Consider the following 20,120-nt stretch of genomic DNA (forward strand, 5'->3'; position numbering starts at 1 on the left):
TGTGCCCTAAGGGAATACCATAGCCACAGAGCGCTTCGTTTCCCTAGCTATAATTTAATAATCTCCATTTACGCGGATGACACACTTCTACACATTAGAAGCCCAGGGACTAACCTCTCCCCAGTGTTAAGGGAGGTAGTAAGATTTGGTCAATTCCCAAGGCTTAAAATCAATTGGTCAAAGTCTACTATTTTTCCCCTCACCTCAGCCATGGAACCAATGGATCTAGAGTTCCTATCGAACTGGTCTACAGACCCTGTACGATACCTGGGGATCCAAGTGCACACAAGATCAGAGACGGTCTTTACAGAGAATTACGGCAGAACGATTGTCAAACTAGAAGAAGATATAAATAGATGGGTACGGATGCCATTGTCGCTTCTGGGACGTATATCCCTTATGAAGATGGTGATGTTACCCAGATTCCTCTTTTAAAAAATATACGTATGGTTCTCCCTGCCCAATTTTTAAACACTGACACTGGATGATGTCATCAGTGATGTCATCAGTGATGTCATTTGAGATGTCATCAGTGATGTCACTGACCATGTCATGAATGATGTAATATCATCAGCAGTGGATTGCGGGCGCGCGAGTTATAGTGAGTCCAACTAACTATAACGTGGGAATTTCAATGGTTTTGTATGAGTAAACTGTTCTGCTAACTATAACTGGTGTGAAACCTCTGTTTTTTTCCACTGAATTTCAAAGGTTTTTTAAAAGCTAATCCCTTTCTGTATCAAGTTTGTAACCTACGATTTTTTTTTATTATTTGCTGTTTTGTGTAAGTATTAATTATTAATTTTTTTTATAATATTTTTTAAATGTTTTTTTTAAATAATTTTTTCCTGGGGCGCTCTGGGTGCGTTCGTGTAAAAAAATAAGAATGAAAAGTAAATAATAACGCAAGATATTTAGTACCATACATATAAAAGCAGTATTTTTGATTTACGAAATGAAAATAATTTTGCATTTCCGTAAAACGATTGAAACGTCACTTAGGCGCGCCGTGGAAGCACCCCCGGAAGCACCTACGTTCGCGCCGCTTTTGCGCCCCAGAAGCGCCTACGTTCGCGCCTCGTAAGTGCCCCCGGAAGTGGTTCGTTGCACGCAGCGTAAGCGCGTCAAGTCATGTGACCTTAAAATAACACTTTTCATTGGTTGCTAACAGTTTTTTTACAAAGAATGAAATCCACACCCATTCCCTTCACTACTTCTTTCACTTTTGTGACTGCAAGACCTGCCTTTTTGCTCTCGGTTCTTTGTTGGATATCTTGTATTATCATTTTTGCCAGACCATCCAGCAGTGAAGATGACACCAATGAATTCATCAAAGAAAAGCCTCCTCAGCCGAAGGTGAAAGAACATTTCATCTGGAAGTTTTTTTCAATTCCTGAGGACCCGAAAAAAGTAAATGCTCCGAAAGTGGAGTGCAGGATCTGCCACACAGTCCTGTCACGGGGTGACCCCACTAAAAAATATTCTTTTGGGAACTCCACAATGATTCGTCACGTGGAGCGGAGACACCCCCAGAATTCTGCCCGGGAAAGTGTCAGGGCTCTGGCACAAGAGGTTCCCAGTGATGGGGCCTTTACATCAACTGGAGGACCAATAACATCGGTGAGGGGGAGATCGCAAGAGCTGGTTCCGAACATTCAGCCTGCATTTAACAAAGGCGTCCTTAAATGCAGAGACTGTGATCAGCTACTTTGCTATGTGTTCTGCTCATGGTTCGAGCATTGGAGAACCATTGCTGCCGTTCCCAGCCCGAATTTTTTTTTTTTGTTGCTCCTGTTGAGCAGTTTCCATTCCCTGTTTTTGTTTTTGTTCTAAAAAAAGAAAAAAGAAAAAAAATATATTTTCAGAACTACCTCCAATTCTCATCAAAGCGCTATATTCTTAAAAAAATGAAAAAGAGTAAGTGAAGTGGAGTACATTAATAAAGGAGAGGACAATGAGTAAGAAAGAACAGAAAGCTATGAGTGGAGAAAGGAAGTGAAGTAGGGGGACTGAAAGAAGGTGAATGAGGGGAAGGAAAATAAGGAGAAGGAGAGTGAACATGGGGAATGTGGATATTCAAAGAAAATGTAGAAAAGGAACGGGGGTGTGGAAGGGTAAGAAAAGATGCATTACTGGAGTTGTATCATTTTTGTGACACACTCTAGCAATGCATCACTTTTGCGCTTACAGATACGTCTGAAATACTGACGTATCTGTAAGTACTTGCGTCATATATTTAATATGACGCATTAGTAGAAGACTGAAGGCCTCCTTTATGAGGCCATGCGTCACTTTTACGCCACCGGTACTTCACTTTTTGTGACGCACCAGATTTGCAAAAGGGTCCTGTCAAGAGGTGACCCCACGAAAAAGTACTCTTGCGGGACCTAAAGTATGCTAAAACATCTGAAGACGCAGCACCCAGTGAACTTGGGGAGGGAGGAATGCAGAAGACTCAGAGAAAACCCTCCCACTGCTGTTCAAAGCACCTCTGCTACTGCTTCGTCCTCACAACATCTGGACATATGTCCACAGTTTGCGCATGTTAATATACACTGTAGTAAGTGCAACAGGTTGCTCTGTTACGGAGAGCAGTCAGTGGACTTGATTTGCAGAGCACAAGAGAACCATCGGTGCTAGAGTTTTGTTTTTTGTTTTTTTCCTTGAAGTTCATTGTTTTGTTCCTCAAGTTCTCTTTTTTTCCTTTTGGAAAAAAATCAAAAAAATGTTCACAAAAGCACAAAAAATATTTAAAGAATATGTATATGTCTTTTCAGAACTAACTTCTCTGGTTAAAAAAAGAGCTATATTTGTATGATCATGTGTGAAAGTTTAGATGAATGTATGCGTACTGCATAATTGACTGAAAGAATGCAGTAGTGTATGGTGAATGTATGAGTGCAGAACTATAAGGAAGTGCTGCAGCATGACACTGTAAGCTCTTTACCTGCAGTGTGCTGTGGTACTTCCGAAGCACAGGGATGTAACATATGTTCATAAATATGTTGCAAGTCTATGCTTCCCTCTTCTATGCTGCTTAAACTGCAGCCATGTGGTGAAACAGGCACCCTTGCACCATGATGCAAGGATATCTGTGTCGTGTGGAGTTTGTTTTTGTGCAGGAAGACTCACCTTCCTGCACAAAAGCAATCAGTGAAGTCATTTTTCTCCTTCAATGTATGCTGTGCATTGTAGCATATATTGAAAGAAAAAAACTGAGGAGAAATGAAAACCATTCTCCTTGTTGTGCCTTGCTACACCAATTGGAGGATGTTGCAGCATTCACACGTCCAGATTTATGATTTATGATACATCTGAGATGTGCCTTGTTCTATGAGTCTTGTGTGCAAACCAGCACAGCAACACCTATAGAACACCCTTTCAACGCAAAGTGGTTTGTATGATGAGACCGTATTTACATGGAGAAGAAAAGGTACACAGAGTACCTTTTCCTCTCTTTGTAAATATGGGAGAGTGTCTTGCGCTATAACTATGTTACAAAAAGTGACATGGTTGCACAGGAGTCTTCTAAATATGGCCTATAAGTGCTTAGGTATTAGCAGACTGTTACAATAGGAACATATTGCTAGTTAATTGTAAAACGAATTGCATGAGAGCGACATGAGGTTAGCACAGAGTTATGTCTCCAAAAATGCTCAAAGAAGAATGATTGAAATGATTGCTGTCCTTCAATAGGTAAAATGGGGAATATTATGAACCAATCACCTTTTTTTTTTTCAGGTCACACGATATCCTATGACAGGGAGATTCCAAAACTACATAGGTATAAACTGGGTGTTTTGAAGACTGTATTAATACTGTGTAGATTTTTGCAGATCTGCTTGCATAGTATATAAAGAAATTAACTTGTACTAGGGTTAATGGCTAGGCCAATCCTTAACTACATGAGTAACAAGAAGAGTAATTTTAATACTGCAAAGAGAGAACAAGATAAATGTATAAGTACTTAGGTTTTGGCAAAGTAATAGGACATGTTTATAGAGTGGTGAAGGGAAAGGATGGGACCTCATGTGACATGTGCAAACACACTCTGTGACTTGTTTTACGTTAAGAAATGTAGTCTCTTTTAATCCTGAAAGTCCCTGGGTCCTACTAACCCACCATGTCTCTCTATTGAACACCATAAATCTTCATTGCAGAGAGGTGGTCCGAAGCCATGTGCCATTTAACACCACTCGATTCAGAAAAGGGGGTGGTGATGGACAGAGCATTCGAACTAAGCAGAATACTCCTACCCAGTCAACAGATCAGGGCTCAATTCTTTGAATCGTTTTGTCCACCATAAGCGTGGAAGGGTATGCTCAGACATGAGTCCCTTGCTCACTGCACCATCAGGATTCAAGCAAGCCGGGCCGAAGACGGCTGTAATGCCAGAAACCGGTCCCCGGAAGCTTGTTTCCTTTCCAGTAAAAGAATTGGCTTGGTAGTTTGGTCTGCCCTGTTACCATGATGCACTGGGCCAGGGACAGACTAATTTGCATGTAGCCAGGTTCTGAGCTGGGATGGTGCAGTGAGCTAAAAAACGGTGATGGATCAAGCCCTGATCTGTTGACTGGGTACGAGTGTTCTGCTTAATTCAGATACTCTGTCCATCACCACACCCTTTTCTGAATCCTTTAACACCACTCTGCAATGCAACTCTCTGGCACTTTCTGCACATATCTGGTGGGTTAGTTGGACCCCAGCGACACTCTAGATTCAAGGCAACTTTATCCCGTAACTTAAAACGCCCACAGAGCATCTTTCCACACATATCTACTCTGTCCATCCCCCTTTTCTTCACCAGTGTGCAAACACAGCCCATTGCTTATGAATATGAATACTTAGTTAATCTTACCTTCACAGTAATAGAAATAAAAAACGCTACCCATGTTTTTCAGTTTTTTATAATTTACATTTATGAAAATTTCATATTTTAGAATTAGGATCTGTGAAAGAGAAAGAAGAAAACATACAGTTATATAATATATTTTTTTACAACAAAGCATAATTTAAACATTTTGTAAATAATTTTTTTTTGCCTTTTTTGTTCTCAGAATATATTGAATTTCACTAGAAACAGTGATTTCAATTGTACTCATGACATAACATTGGGCAAAAAAAACAATCAATAAGATTGTTTAAAAGAAAAACTACATCTAACATATTTATCCTATACCCAACTATTTCTGAACATTCCACAAAAACTACATCCTCCATAACAAACCATATAATACAAATCACACAAATGTAAAAGGCTTTCTTCTAAGAGATATTTCTTACTTGCATATGAAATAATTCAAATAATAATATGATGAACAATTATTTAAAATGTTCATACACTATATGCTGACAGAATGTGGAAAAAGTCCTTAATTCAAATATATACTTTTCCTCTAGGCCAAATAGTTTTCTTGAAATCCTTCATATTGAAATTGTCCAATAGTAATCGTTTTAATACATATTAATAAAGTCCTCAGAGGCCGAATTATGTTCCTAAAGCTTTGGCTTTAAAAATATTTGGTAGGAATTTGGTTTTTCGCTAGGCAAACGTTGTTTAAAAACCAATTGAGCATCATTACAATATGTCCATCCTTTATCACATTTTAAATAGGCAGTGTAATCTCCAGATGTTGTAGAAGGACCATCATGGAAAATAATTGCTACTGCTACAAAAGTTCTTCCTGATATATATAGATAGTTGACTTTCTACAAAATGTTTTATTAAAATTTCCAATTTTCTTGCATCAGCTGTACAACGTTGCATCATTAAAATTATATATTGTCCATATCTTTCTATAAATAATGTTGATAACCTTTCTGATTTGCATTGGCTACACTCCATGTTTTGATTTGCTGCTTTAATTATTTTGTTGAAAGACACTGATTTACAGTCTGTTAATGTCAGATATATAAATCTTTCAGTTTCTATGTTAGTGCTGCATGTAAACATACAATTTTCACATTGATGTTCCCATTTAGAACAAAGGCCAAAAAGATTTTCAATTTCTATGCCTTCATTTTCCAATACAGCAAGCATACACATTAGAAATTCCTGAGCATCTTGTTGGATATTCTGTGTAAATTGTGTAGAACCAGTACATATATCCAGAAGATTACGAATATCAGAAATGCTTTGCATTTTACTTTTATCAGTTCTCAATTTTTCATAAACGGAATGCAACAAGAAACAAAATATTTTTTCCTAATTCTTCATAATTTGCTGTTGCAAACGTTCAAGATAAAAAAACATTAACCACTACATAAGCATAGCAGTTCATACCTGAACTATTTTCAAAGTGATAACCAACAATCTGTTCAACAGTGTCCTTTTTCTTTTTGCTTGCAATCACAAAATTATCTTGTTTTTTTCCTTCTCTATACCTTCACTACAGATATTCTCATATCTCCTTTTTGGACCTTCCACATGCTTTTTAAATACAGGATATTGACCTAAACTGGGAGCATACGCTCTTCTTAACCTTTTATACTCTTTTACACAGTATGCTTCTGCAGTAACCTTTGTGTCATCAAAATCAATCAAAAACAAACCAGATAAAGTTGACTCGGGACAAAGCAACATATGCCATACCCTCTTTAAACACGGTACTTCCAATGTTCACCAAAGCACTGTCTACACTTGAACCTTGAGATTTATGAATAGTCACTGCATATGCCAGAGAAATTGGAAACTGTTTTCTACGGACATATAAATGTTTAACAAGCAAAAAACGAACTGCACAACGACCAATTTGTTTTACTACTTCAATCTGCTCAAATGTAATTTTTAAAAATTCAATTCCATCTTTATTCTGATAATTAACAAAATCCACAACTTTGCACATTGCTCCATTAACTAAACCATTTTCTACATCCAAATGACGCCTTAAAATGACCCGACAGTTTATACATGCTTATAGATTCTTTTCTAAACCAGCAGTTTTAGATACTGATTTTTTTTCTAAAGAATCAATTTTGTTTTCAAATTTTCTGTCAAAACAATAGTGATTCCTTCATGCTCTATTTTATCATTGGCTTCCATTTTTATTATTTCTTTATTTTCTAGCTTCAAAAGTTGTTCATTGAATATAGAACACTCATGCAGTATTGGCATTTAGCAGATTACAGTTTTGTTTTCTGAAATGTTCATATATATTTTCTCAGGAACTATATTTTCATTTGGAAACAAATTGGAAAGTAATCAACTCTGCAAAGCTTATTTGCCATGTTCTGTCAGTACTCCAATTCTTATATCTTGAAGAATAGTTCCATAATCAACATCATTTGCCTGTGGCATATTTGTAATGAGTTCTTAGTATTCAAAATATGACCAAATGTTGTTTCCAACACTACCCAAAGACTTTCTGGTGTCTTCATGCACAAGTGTTTTAAATACTGGTTTTCTTTTCGCGGGAGTAAGTTGCAGTAGATCTCCAAAAACGATGACATATTTTCCTCCAAATAAGACATCGTACTCTGTTTTAAGAATTTGCTGCATTCTTAAATGCACAAAAGCAAGCATTAAGTTTGAGACCATGCTTACCTCATCAATAATCAGAAGTTTCATTTTCTTTAGCACTCTTAAAAACTTGATAACAAGCTTCTCCATACAGCTTTTGATATTCCAATTTGTTTTCATGCTCTACAGGTAGCATAAGTAAACCATTCAATGTAATTCCTTTAATGATGTGTGCTGCTAACCCAGTTGGAGCAGTTACAACACAAGACAAATGTGAGTCAGTTGTTTTCTGTAGATGTGATAACTTTAATTAAGAAACTTTTTCCTGTTCCAGCGTGTCCACTCACATACATTCAGATAGGTTGAAATGATGTGCATGTGCCTTCTTTCTTTTCATGAAGAAATCCATGGTCAATCTGTTGTCTCACTTGCTGACATATTTCTTTCTGTTCAACATTCAGTTGTTCTTTCAAGTTTGCTAAGTCCATAATATCTTCTTGAGCTAGTTGCATTGCTGTTTCCACCTCATTCATGGCGATTGCTGCTTCATTTTCAACAATTGGTTGTCCTAGTGGATCTTGACTCAGTGGAGCAGAACTTTGACTGTCTCTAGCAATCTCAGCTGCAATAGTAGCTTCTTGATCAATTTCATCGTACATTTTCACATAATTTGCAAAAACAGTACATTCTATGGTATCTTTACAAGCATTGAAGGAATCTTCATAGCTCTGAAAATCTGCAAGTAATTTCAATTCTGAACGCCACGGTTAGAACAGTTGCAAAAGTGCTAAATAGTAAAATTCCCTTTTATCAGGAATGTCGCACCTCAGTTTCCTGTGATTAATTGATTACATTTCCTTTCCTTTGTTTCAGCAAACCTCCTTCGGAACCAATCACTGCATATTTTCCATCATTGATATTTTCTGTTCGATTCTGTTTAAAAGTGTAGTTTTGCAGCACTTCATAGAGACATATGTTCTCAAGATGATGACTTCTATTCGGATAATATGTGTCCAACATATTTGTTTTCACAATATCTGTAGTTTCCGGAAGTTTTTCTGTTAAATATTCGATTTCTTGTACAGATTTAGGTACTCGATTATGCGTTGCAGAAAGATCTAGACTCACCTAAATGATTATTCTAGATTTGGAGTATAGACTTGCAGATGATAATCGATCTGAGCATTCATACGCTACGGTTTCTCGAGGGGATAACATCTTGAAACTCAAACTGTATAATTCCTTAATTAGACTTTTCTCGTGATAAATCTCTTCCCACATTTCTTTCAATTCTGTCTTTTCTGATTTTGTAATGTAGGACGTTACATATCGAGCAACCGCAATGGAACTGTCGGCAACATACTGAATATCCATATTAGCATTCCACATTGACAGAATAACCGGATTGTAATCATTTATGTATTTTGATTCTTCGCTTCTTCTCAGATAGTAGGTATTTTTTGGAGACTTTCTTGTGGTGGTATGTCGCATAGCTGACATTAAACTGTTTACTCTTCGTTTGGATATTACAGGACGTGGAAATCCAAAACGACATTTGGTATAAAACTTTTCCTTAGACTTGTACTTTAGTCTACAGTATTTTCCACATCGATGGCTTTGGAATCGTAAGACTTGTTGTTTTCTTCTGTGCTTTTGGGTATAGCACATGTGGCATATTCTTCAATAAAAGACAAAACTGTGTCATCCGAATCTGTTCTGAATTTAGGGGCATCCTTGATCCATATAAGCGTATGTATATGAAGAGCTCCTCTTGCTTGGTACTCCTTTCTCCAAATGAAATCCACAACTTCTCCAAGAGAATGATTTTTTTATTGCAGATAAAAGACATCATAGCTTTAAATCTTTGATTGCAATACCTGCATACATTAACAGGAGCCAAAGAGCATAATTTTCCAGGTGTCTTGTATTCAATATTTTTTATATTCAAATTTGCCTCTCGCAGAAATTCAAGTAAATTATCCCAAGCGTATTCAGCACAGCTTAGGGTATGGAACCACGTACGTGTTCCTAAGTTCCTTAGCATACATTTAAGTTCTTCATGACGACGGTACCAATGAATGACATGCCATCAGATTAATCAGCTCAGATTCTAAATGATCATCTCTCTGGTGTACTTTATCCATAAATTCCTTTGCAGAAACATTTTGCAGATGTACTCCTGTTTTCAAAATGTGATTGACTGCATATGAAAGTCCAGACAAGTCACTCTCAAACAAAAGATGAAATATATATGGGATACATTGTCGAAATCTTGGATCTTCTGCATACAATCTTGTTGTCCAATATTCAGATGCAGGAATCTGCACCGGTAGTTCATCATATCGTCCTCTTTTTCCTGTTGCGAACAACTGCGGAAAACAACGAGCTTCCAAGCTTTCTTCCTATACACTCATGGGACTTCCCTTTGCCTTTTTTCATTTGGAATAACTCACTAGTATTCCCCATCACTTCTTTTGAATGAAGTAGATGTACACTGTAATGTTCATAAATTTCTTCACTTCCGGACATGTCCACTTTATCAAAACAATTCTCTACCAACAAATAAGTTGCAAATTCCTTCCACTTTTCATTAATTTCTCTTTCACTTTTTAAATACAGATCAACTGTGCTAGTCTGATTTTTATGGTTTGTTCGCCAAAAACAAATACAAGAATAATTTGGCCTTTCACCTGAAATCACCTTAAACTTTGTAATTTCTTCATCAACATTTTTTGTACTACTATGTTGCACATTCTCTTCAACATTTTCTTCTATTAATGTATCAGTTTCTGCACTCTCTTGTTCAGGACCAAAGTAACAAAACTCAATTTCATCACAATTCTTCTTCACATCTGATAGTGATCCATGTAAAAGAGCACTGTTCAACTCATTTAACATTAATGCTGGACTTTTTGCATAATATAATCTTCTAATTTCCGCATTTGAGAATGATGTACTGCTAACATCCTGAAATGGTGAAAAACACTTTGACATACTTTTCTAGAAAGACGAGCCAGAGAATGACCTTGCAAATCAGTATTTTTTCTCACTCTGCAATGGTCTACTCCTTGCAATATCTTAATCTTTTGTTTAACACTTTGTTTTACTATATTCTCGTATGAAATTGCGTAAAATATCAATAGATTCTTCTCGTACACTACAAATACTACTGTACTCCCAAGTGTACACTGGGGCTATAGGACGTCTTCCTAGAACTTCTTCTGCATTTCTGGAACCATTTTCTCTTTCTCAATTGGACAACTATTTCTCACCTCATAAGCTCGACCACTGGTATCAACTGCATGCAAAAAATCATTGGTCTGAAAATAATTCTCTTCATTAAAGAAAGGCTCTGAACTTGAACTGTTTCCATTCACCCAAAAACAAATTACAAAAATTAGTTCTGTTAATTACTCTTTTCCTATTACTTTTGGCCTTCATTAAATGGATTGGTTTATCTAGTGATCGAATTCTGTTTAAAACTAAAATGAATAGTTTCCTTTTTTCTTCAAAAGCCTTTTAAACAATGCATTAAATATGCTTCTTCTTTTTATAAAGTAGTGCTCTTTTTCTATATTTTTTTTACATCTTTGAGCAAATTAAGAACCACTCTATTATAAAAAATGTTTGTATGGATTTCTTTATACTGATTTTGCATTCTTTTAACATACATCGAATCTTTAGAATGTAAATTTTGTTTTTTTCCTTTCCTGTTATTCATATTCTTTTTTTCTGTTCGAACCATTCTCAGTAGTTTGCACATTCTGCACACTGTTTCTAGGCTTTGAAAGTTTTTTAATGAATTCCTTTGTTGTCTTACCAGAAGATTTTTTCTGTTTATCCACATGATGTTGGCCATCCAATACTTGTTGAATTTTCTTCAAATAATTGTCCTTTAGCTGTCCCCTTCCCTTTCTTGATTTTTCAGGCATAATAACTTTATTTTAATGATGATAAACAATATCTGTAAAAAATAAACATAAATAAATGTATTTTAATACATTTATAAATTATACTTTTCTATTACTATACAAACACATTCTATATAAAAACCATTTAACCACTTTCTTTTGTCTTCACTTATTGAAATTGTAATTCAAGGTTTTAACATAATAACTGTATAGGAATGCTAGGGGAGTAACAAAGTGTTTGCAGCAGTTTATGGATACTGACTGGGGAATTGTAGGCCTGAAACACTAGTGTGTAGGTGGTTAGGTGAATACATGCACAGTGCATAGGAGTTTGAAGCAGTCCATGTGCTAAGGCCTGGCTCGCTATAGGAGTACTTGGATACTGACTGAATGATTAGAGTAGTATAAGGAGAGACACTGGGCAAATTTATAATATTTTGTGTTTTACTGCAGTGAATGGATTAGTACGTGGTACTGAATAGGTCATTATAGGATTACAAGAACAGTGACAGGGTGTTTGCTGGAGTGTTTGGATACTGACTGGGGCATTGTAGGCCTGAAACACAAGTGTGTAGGTGGTTAGAGGACTACATGCATAGAGCTTAGGAGTTTCAAGCTGTCCATGTCCTAAAGCCTGGCTCGCTACATGACTACTTGGATGCTGACTGAATGATTAGAGTACTACAAGGAGAGACACTGGGAGAATTTATAATTGGTTGTGTTTTACTGCAGTGAATAGATTGGTACATGGTGCTAAAATGGTCACTAAAGTAGTGCAAGGGGAGTAACAGGGTGTTTGCAGCAGTGTATGTATACTGACTGGGGAATTGTAGGCCTGAAACACAAGTGTGTAGCTGATTAGTGGACTACATGCATAGTGCATAGGAGTTTGTACCAGTCCAAGAGCTAAGGCCCTCGATCACTGCATGAGTACTTGCGTACTGATTGAAAGATTAGAGTACCACAAGGAGAGACACTGGGTGAATTTATAATTGGTTGATTTTACTGCAGTGAATGGATTAGTACATGGTGCTGAAAGGGTCACTAAAGAGTGCAAGAGGAGTAACAGTGTTTGCAGGAGTGTATGTATACTGACTGGGGAATTGTAGGACTGAAACACAAGTGTGTAGGTGGTTAGAGCACTACATGCATAGTGATTAGGAGTTTTAAGCAGCCCATGTCTTAAGGCCTAGCTTGCTGCATGAGAGGATACTGACTGAATGATTAGAGTAGTCCAAGGAGAGACAATGGGTGCATTTATAATTTTTTGAGTTTTACTTCAGTAAGTGGATTAGTACATGGTGCTTAAAGGGTATCTAAAGGAGTGCAAGAGCAGAAACAGGGTGTATGGATAATGACTGGGGAATTGCATACGAGTTTGTAGCAGTCCATGTGCTAATGCTCTGAATCGCTGCATGAGTGCTTGGATACTGACTGAATGATTAGAGTAGTAAAAGGAGAGACACTGGGTGAAGTTACCAAATGCTTCTCTCACAATGGTTGCCCGAATGCACACAGACTCGCAGTGTGATTCTAGACAAGCAACACTATCCCTTGGACTTTACCAAAACACATTTACTACTCTGGAAGGGGTAAGGTGACTACACACATTCCACATATTTTAGTACTGCACTTTAGTGCGGAAGCCTGACTCATTTTGCAAATACATAAGCAATGACTGGTTTCTAATTCTACCAAAACTTGATGAAAGGATAGGTTTTTAAGTAGTTATGTGCCTGCAAAGACATGAACTAACCAAATGCTTCTCTGACAATGGTTGCCCAAAAGCAGACAGCCTCACAATGTGATTCTAGACAAGCAAGACTACTCCCTGCACTTTAACAGGAGAAACACATTACTCTTATTAAAAACAAAGGCAACACATACAACCCCTCACAAAGTAATAACTCACCTTTCAAATTGATTTGTAGATTAAGAAGTATGTCTGCCACACACCAGATTTTCTTATTCAGTATTCAGAATCTCTGTACTGCACTGCTCAAAACCAAAACATGGCAAACTTTCCCTCTCATTCTGCCGACATATACATGTAAATATCAAATCACATTGCTTCCCACATTATTTCAAAAGCGAACACACATTTCTATTGGTTACACATTTCAATCATTTCCGATTGACATAAGTTTGAACCCTACCCCTAATCTGCTTACTGCCTGTTACCATAGTAACAGTCCATGGAACACTCAACTGAGCACACAGGTCACAAGCTCAGCATACAATGCTGCTAATCCAAACAGCAAGTGTGCTTGACCTTTCAAAATATCACCTTATCCTATGTAATGTTCGTTTCAAACAGTTTTTGTTAACCAATAGGAAACATGCTTTTAAAAATCAGAAACATGCAACCTACTTTTCAGTCTAGAATGTTCTCAAACATCCAATCATTTCTTTTCTTTTTTCAAAACTGCATCTTATCCACCATTTTAGAAAGTGTATCCAGACTTGCAAATGCTTGGGTAAAATTTTGGATAATTACACTGGCTCTGGCAATACCTGTTAGCATCCGATGGTACCCATGGTCGGCTGGCTTATAGGGCAATTGGGCAGCCCCTGAGTAGCTGTTCTGACAGATCTGTGTGTGGGCTGGATTTTTGGCAATTTGTCGGCCTGTTATTTGGCCAAATGTATTGGTTTTCACTTTTGATTTCCGTAATGTTACCAAAAACAATGCATGCAATTTTCTTCACCTTACAAGGTACCCATATAGTGTCTCCTTACAATGTCAAAACTGACCTGCTTTGCTAATGGGCTCCACATTTATTTTTAGTGCCCGGGACAATTTTTTTATCCCAGTCTGACCATGTCTGGTGCTTTGAAGTTGCAAGATCATACCACTAATCGCTATTTAGAACCAAGTTAATGTTACCATTTTTATTTATTACAATAGGGCTATTGCCACACAGGGAGCAGGACTTTTCTTTTTAAATTAAAAAAGACATCTACGCATCAAAATAACCCTTATTCTTTTGTAATACTGCGAGGCATTTGCCTGCAGGGCCTCACTACTTTTGAAATTTACATATCCAAATGCTTGAAACTGTAGCCACTGAACACATCCTGTTTAAACTGATGTGTCGCCCACATGGGCGCCTTGATTTCGTTTCAAGAAACGGTAAAAACAACACCTATTTTCATGAACAAATAACTGTACAGGTGCATAAGTGCAGGTGTGCCACTCTTTTTGTGGCCAGCTCTGGCTCCATACGCCTGTATATCCAGCAGGCATTGTGTGTAGCCTGCACCTCACCAATTGCAGAAAGCGATAGTGTGACTGGCTGTAACCTGGAAATAGATTTAACAGCCCCAGCCAAAACTACACTGGGATGACAGTACAACACATTGTCCAAGCGGTTAAACGCAATGCTGGTCATTACAATATTCTTTGTTGCACTTAAAAAGGTGCAATCTGAGCAGCCCGCACAGTGAGGACATGGTGGATGGAAACTGTCTTCTCTGCCGGAACCTGTAAAGCTGCCAAATAGCAGCAGACTGTCTCCAGGGGGAAACAACACAGACAGCAGCAGACTGGTGAGTAAATACACACCTGCCTGCTGACTCTCTTTATTTGCCTGTGGGTAACGCTGGACCAGAAAAAGGGGAGGGGCCGAATTCTCTGCTTTCCACTGGCACTTTGTAAAAAGCTGTTGTTTTTTGCAAACCTGCCAGCTTAACAATTTTTTTATTTTTTTTGGTGCGAATCAGTAAATCACAAAATCCTGGAGAGTCTGCTACCAGTTCTAGGCATCATGGGATATGGTAGACCCTTTTTTCATTAGGCGAATAGGATGCTGTTTTGTGCTATTAATATTAAAGTCCATTTGGCTGCATTTTTCCTAATTTATCAGACATGAAGGTACCAATTTGAGTTATAGTTTTTGCAGTGCAGAAAAAACTTAAAATTAGCGTAGACTTTCCTTTGACAGGGTTTGTAAAGTGCTGCTCTTTATTAGAGATGCTTAAAACGTCACCCTTTATGAGTTATGTTTGGTTATAAAATGTTCTAGGGTCCCCACAAGCTGTGGGGAATTACTCTAACATTTATTACTTCATAGAAGATTCGTAAGATGCTGAATCAGGAGTACAAATGAGCAACCTTTTTTTTTGAGACCCAAGAACCCCCTCCACACTTCTCCCCGCATATGTAAAGGCTGAGCAAATCACCTGAGATGCACACCATAAGGATAATGATACATTAATGCCTTTATTAACTCTGCTTTTACTCCATATTTATCAAGCTGTATTGAGTGTTTCAAAATGTTTGCAACATACCAGAGTTTTTGTGATTTTAGTTGTTTTGTGCCTAAAAGGTTTTTTGTGTGTATTTTTCATTGCCTAGGTAGTTTTGCCATCTGGGGTGGTTTGTTCTCCATGATTGACTGCAGTATGGTGAAATTAAGGGGCAAAGAAGACCCCTGGAACTCCATCACAAGTGGGGCTTTAACAGGAGCTATATTAGCTACAAGAAGTAAGACAACAGTTTTTCTGCTAATGATGTGAAACTCAATTGCATGACTGCATTTAGATGTCCATACACATTGGCCAATAACTCACTGGCCGTTGTTATCCTAAGCTGTTGTGTATGATGTGTATAGTTTGTGTGCTGCAACTATTTACCAGGTGTCTTGAAAACGTACTTGCAATCAAATAGCTAGATTCTGAAGTTATTTATGCCAGTGTCCATATCACGAGTGCCAATTTAGCTGACTCCTACTCTCAAGAGGAAAAACAGTGTTTAGAAAATAACATCTGCTGGCTTGCATTCTTTAGATTTCAGGACACAATTGCTTAATATGGTAATGTAAATATTTATTTCTGCTAACCATTTTTCTTAGATGGACCACTTGCAATGGCTGGCTCTGCTGCTGTGGGTGGTGTTCTTTTAGCATTGATTGAAGGAGCTGGAATTCTGTTAACACGGTTTGCCTCCACGCAGTTTCCAAACGGTAAGGACTTAGTGATCTCTACTGTATATCAGTGTCAATGTTCGAATTATTGGACGTCCTCTGCAAAACTGAAAGTTGTCTTTGGCAAACTGGTAACTTGCCTCTAGCCTCATTCTTACACAGAAACTGTAGGTCTATACTGCTTTGAAAATAAATATAGTGACTCTTCGATTATTTAAAGATAAACCATTTATTTGCCAGTAGGTGGTTTGGCAATATTAATTGGAATTTTAATAATTTAAATTCCGGCCTTTCCTTGGTATCAGTAGTCTGAGTGAGAATCAGATCACATTAATAATGTGTTTAAATATTCCTGTTTCCTAATGCTGTAATGTTTTGAAAAAAACACTTAACCTAATAGTATTTGTGATGTTAATTGAAGATGAAGTAAGTGAAGGTTAACCAGCAGTAACTCTCCAATAGCAACAAGTGGCACCCAGAGGCTTCAGACTTGGTCTCAGAAATCTGTTGGGTATGACACAGTGCCATAGCAAGCACAAACCAATGATCTTCTTTCCAGCACAGTACAGACACTGGTTAAGAGCGCCTTTATTTGGGTTCTTAAAATGTATTTGTGTATCTTTTTTTCCCATTTTTTTGATTTCAAACTGTGTTCCTCAAGAAGAAAAACAAAAGTTCATCTCTGATCCATTCATGACTGGTTAAGTCAGGACGCGTGCAAAGTGTGTGCTTGGGCACACTATGGCTTTGAATGAACTCAATGCTCTTGCTTTTTGGAGAAAGCAATTGTGAAGGATCCTTAATGTTCTACTATATTTAAGTCTCCTCAAGAGCAGGAGAGGGCAGATGTATCTCAAAACCACAGTAGACTATCTCAGCCCGTCATAAGAAGCATCACAAAAATACCTCTAGGAGTATGACCTTTCTGTAGCAAGCACTCTCCCGCAAGAGAAATGTCATGGAGTGAGCTGTGTACCCCCTGCCTCCCCACTCTGGCATTGCCTTGGCCCTCTTTGGAAGCAATGTCTGTGCTCCAAAAGCTCCAGCTGGAGTTTCTGACACCTTCTCTCCGTGCTTCGCATCTGACGGTGTTAGCAGACTGGACAAATTGCTGAATATGTTATTCCAGAGTTTGCTACCTTGTCTTTGTATATAGAAATATGCATCCATGTTTTAAAGTAATCCTGCTGTTTGCAGAGGTGAAATTTAGTTTGACTGAAATTCTAAGCTGATGGTATCTTTTGCAGAAGATTTGCTTCCATTTAACTAGGCCCTTATGGGTCTGATTTTGGCGGCATGTGTTTTTATTGAATCCTCAACCTGAGTGGTTGTGGCATGTAAGCTGTATGTGGATGTGTTGAACATAAGAATACAGAATTATTGTTCCATGTCCTAGAGTTAGTAAGATTATTTTTCAAATTAATATTTCACAAGGAATCACTGTATTATGTTGAGCAGTTTTTAGGGCGAGGCCTCCGCCCACGTAAGTGGGAGGAGTTTCGAGATCCTAATGTTAAAGAAGAGAAAAAAAAGTATCTCCTAGGGCTTTGGCGAGAGAAATTCCACACATTCCTTAGAGTGTTCTGTCATCTGGCCAGTGATTCGTCTTCCTTGTGTTGTCGTTTTAATAGGCTTGAAGTGATAGGGTAAATGTAGTTTTCGGACGCCATTTTGGGCATTTTTCGTGCGTGCTCGCGCAAAGAAGTACATTAATTATAATTAGGAGCTGTCAGGGTGCCTCCGTAAGTGAATCCAGATGGCCGGGCGCGTTCACCATTCAGCAGCGCTCCGCGCGCTGCTGCTGCTGCATGCCAGGCCGGGAAAGGGCTTCATTAGCCTCACTCATCCGGCGCTGAGACAGCAAGACACGGGGGCCCACGCCCCCCTCCCTCATCGGTATCGGCGAAGCTCGGCCCACCCTGCCTACCACTTGCCATGCAAACGAGAAGCACCAGTATCGAACGACAGCCCTCCTGCTTCTGGGCGCTATCGAAATACAGACGTTACTTTGGTGCAGTTGATGGCGACAGAACAGCGCAGCTGCCTCCTCGTGAGCTGGGTACTAGTGAGACTGCGCCCTCGTGAACTGTGCAATAGTGAAACTTTGCTACAGCTGTGGCGACCAGCGCAGCTGCCCCCTCGTGTGCTCCGTGGCGTACAATCACCTGGTGGTTAGTTGGCATGGTTTGTTCATTCGTTCTGTCGCTTGTGACTGGAGCTGACCACGCCGCTGGTGAACAGCGCAGCTGCGCTCCCTACTGGCAGATATTAGTGAAACTGTGAGTAGCTGATGACGCGTGGTGCACGTTCACCAATTTCCATCTACACTGTGTCAGCGCGTAGAAATCCTCACCGGTGAGTGGTGCCACTACAAATCTTTGACTGAATGTCTGCCAGGAATGTAGTGACTGCGGGTCGTGTAGATTCGAGGAGGGCAAAGGTCACGTACTCAATGAGAGGTGGCAGCGGCTGAAGGCACGGAGTACAGCGGCTCCACTGTGTGGTCTGAGGCGCACTGAGGCCACAAGCACCTACCTCTTTTCCAATGGGTGAGAGTTTTGACTGACTGGTGTGAAACAGAGCAGCTGCACCTCAGCCTTCGGGCACAATTAAAGTTTTCTCGTCGTGTATGAAGCCAAAAACAAACACAAAGCGCCTAATTTGGGCTGGGTGCGTTTAAACTCAAAGGGCACCGGCGAACACAAAGCACGGCTGCGTGACAATGTGAAAGCGACGACATTTTGTCAAGTTGTGGCCCGAGTTTGCATCCTGGGGGGTTTTAAAGCTCTCTCCGCACCTTTACAAATTGAAATAAACGGACGGGGGTTTGCCCAAGATCACAACGTGTGGCCGAGGCTACCAGAGGCTCGCCATGCGTCCTTGACGCCACGAAGTAGGAGCCCCGTTGATGGTGGGATGCGCGAGTGACTAAGTTTAAGCGCCTCGAAGCCCCTCGCCATCCTCATATAGGAGCTTCCAGGGCCCAGTACATATGTCTATAGGATAAGGCTGCCGAGGGGCCCTAGACCTCCCCCCCCTGAGGGTGAGTATAGCGCCCTCGCTTGAGCCTCTCCCGCCAAAAGTTGGTCGCTGCCCTCCACCGACCACCCGCCCCCTGTCCACCCGCTGTCACACCCGCAGATGAGAGCAACCGCCGCCGCGAGACTCCCCACCCTCCCTCCAGGCAGCGGCATTTTATTGTAGCGCCTTGAAGCAGGCCGGTATTCTGTATACATTCCCCATTTACTGCACGCGCAGTCCAGCTTCACTTTGAAAAGGGCGCCTCAGGTCACTCTCGAAAGACAGAACCACCAGTTTCTGCGTACCATCAAAGAGAAAATACCAAGTGCCCCGCCCCTACCCCCCCCATACCCAAGTTGGAAGCCATCCACACCATGGTGTTATTGGAAGGGAGGAGCATTAATAACTTTCAGCTGCCTTTGAAATACAGAACTGTCTTATTCTGGGCGCAATCCAGGCAGTTTGAGGGTTAAATTCAGCTGTTCTTTTTCAACACGTTCTGGCAGGCACCCAGCTCTGTATTTATAATACCTACACGAACAACTCCTGCTCTCATACAATGTACTTAAAACCAACATAATTCCACAGCATTTTAGACGTATTTATTTGTGAAGGCTGGGAAAGGATTAGTAATGTTGAAGAAAAAAACAAATTTACATAAACGCAGCATTTACATTCTTAAGTTTATGCCTTGCAAGGAGGCAAAGATGGCCATGTGTGCCAAACCGAGAAGTTGATTTAACTAGAGTAGTGGGCATGGCTTCTGGGCTTATTATTCTATGTTCCTAATTTTAATTTCGAGCC

General features: G+C 39.2%; 1 protein-coding gene across 1 annotated transcript in view; it reads left to right on the top strand.

The window, feature by feature from the left end:
• TIMM17A (translocase of inner mitochondrial membrane 17A) overlaps window positions 1-20,120 on the top strand; it is a 96,420-nt gene that overhangs the window by 59,861 nt on the left and 16,439 nt on the right. The window contains exons 4-5 of the mRNA XM_086923113.1: window positions 15,728-15,856; window positions 16,224-16,334. Of these exons, the coding sequence (XP_086779239.1) occupies window positions 15,728-15,856; window positions 16,224-16,334 (240 nt within the window). The remainder of the gene's footprint in view (window positions 1-15,727; window positions 15,857-16,223; window positions 16,335-20,120) is intronic.

Source organism: Lissotriton vulgaris, chromosome 5 (genome assembly GCF_964263255.1).
Source record: "Lissotriton vulgaris chromosome 5, aLisVul1.2, whole genome shotgun sequence".
Lineage (NCBI taxonomy): Eukaryota > Metazoa > Chordata > Amphibia > Caudata > Salamandridae > Lissotriton > Lissotriton vulgaris.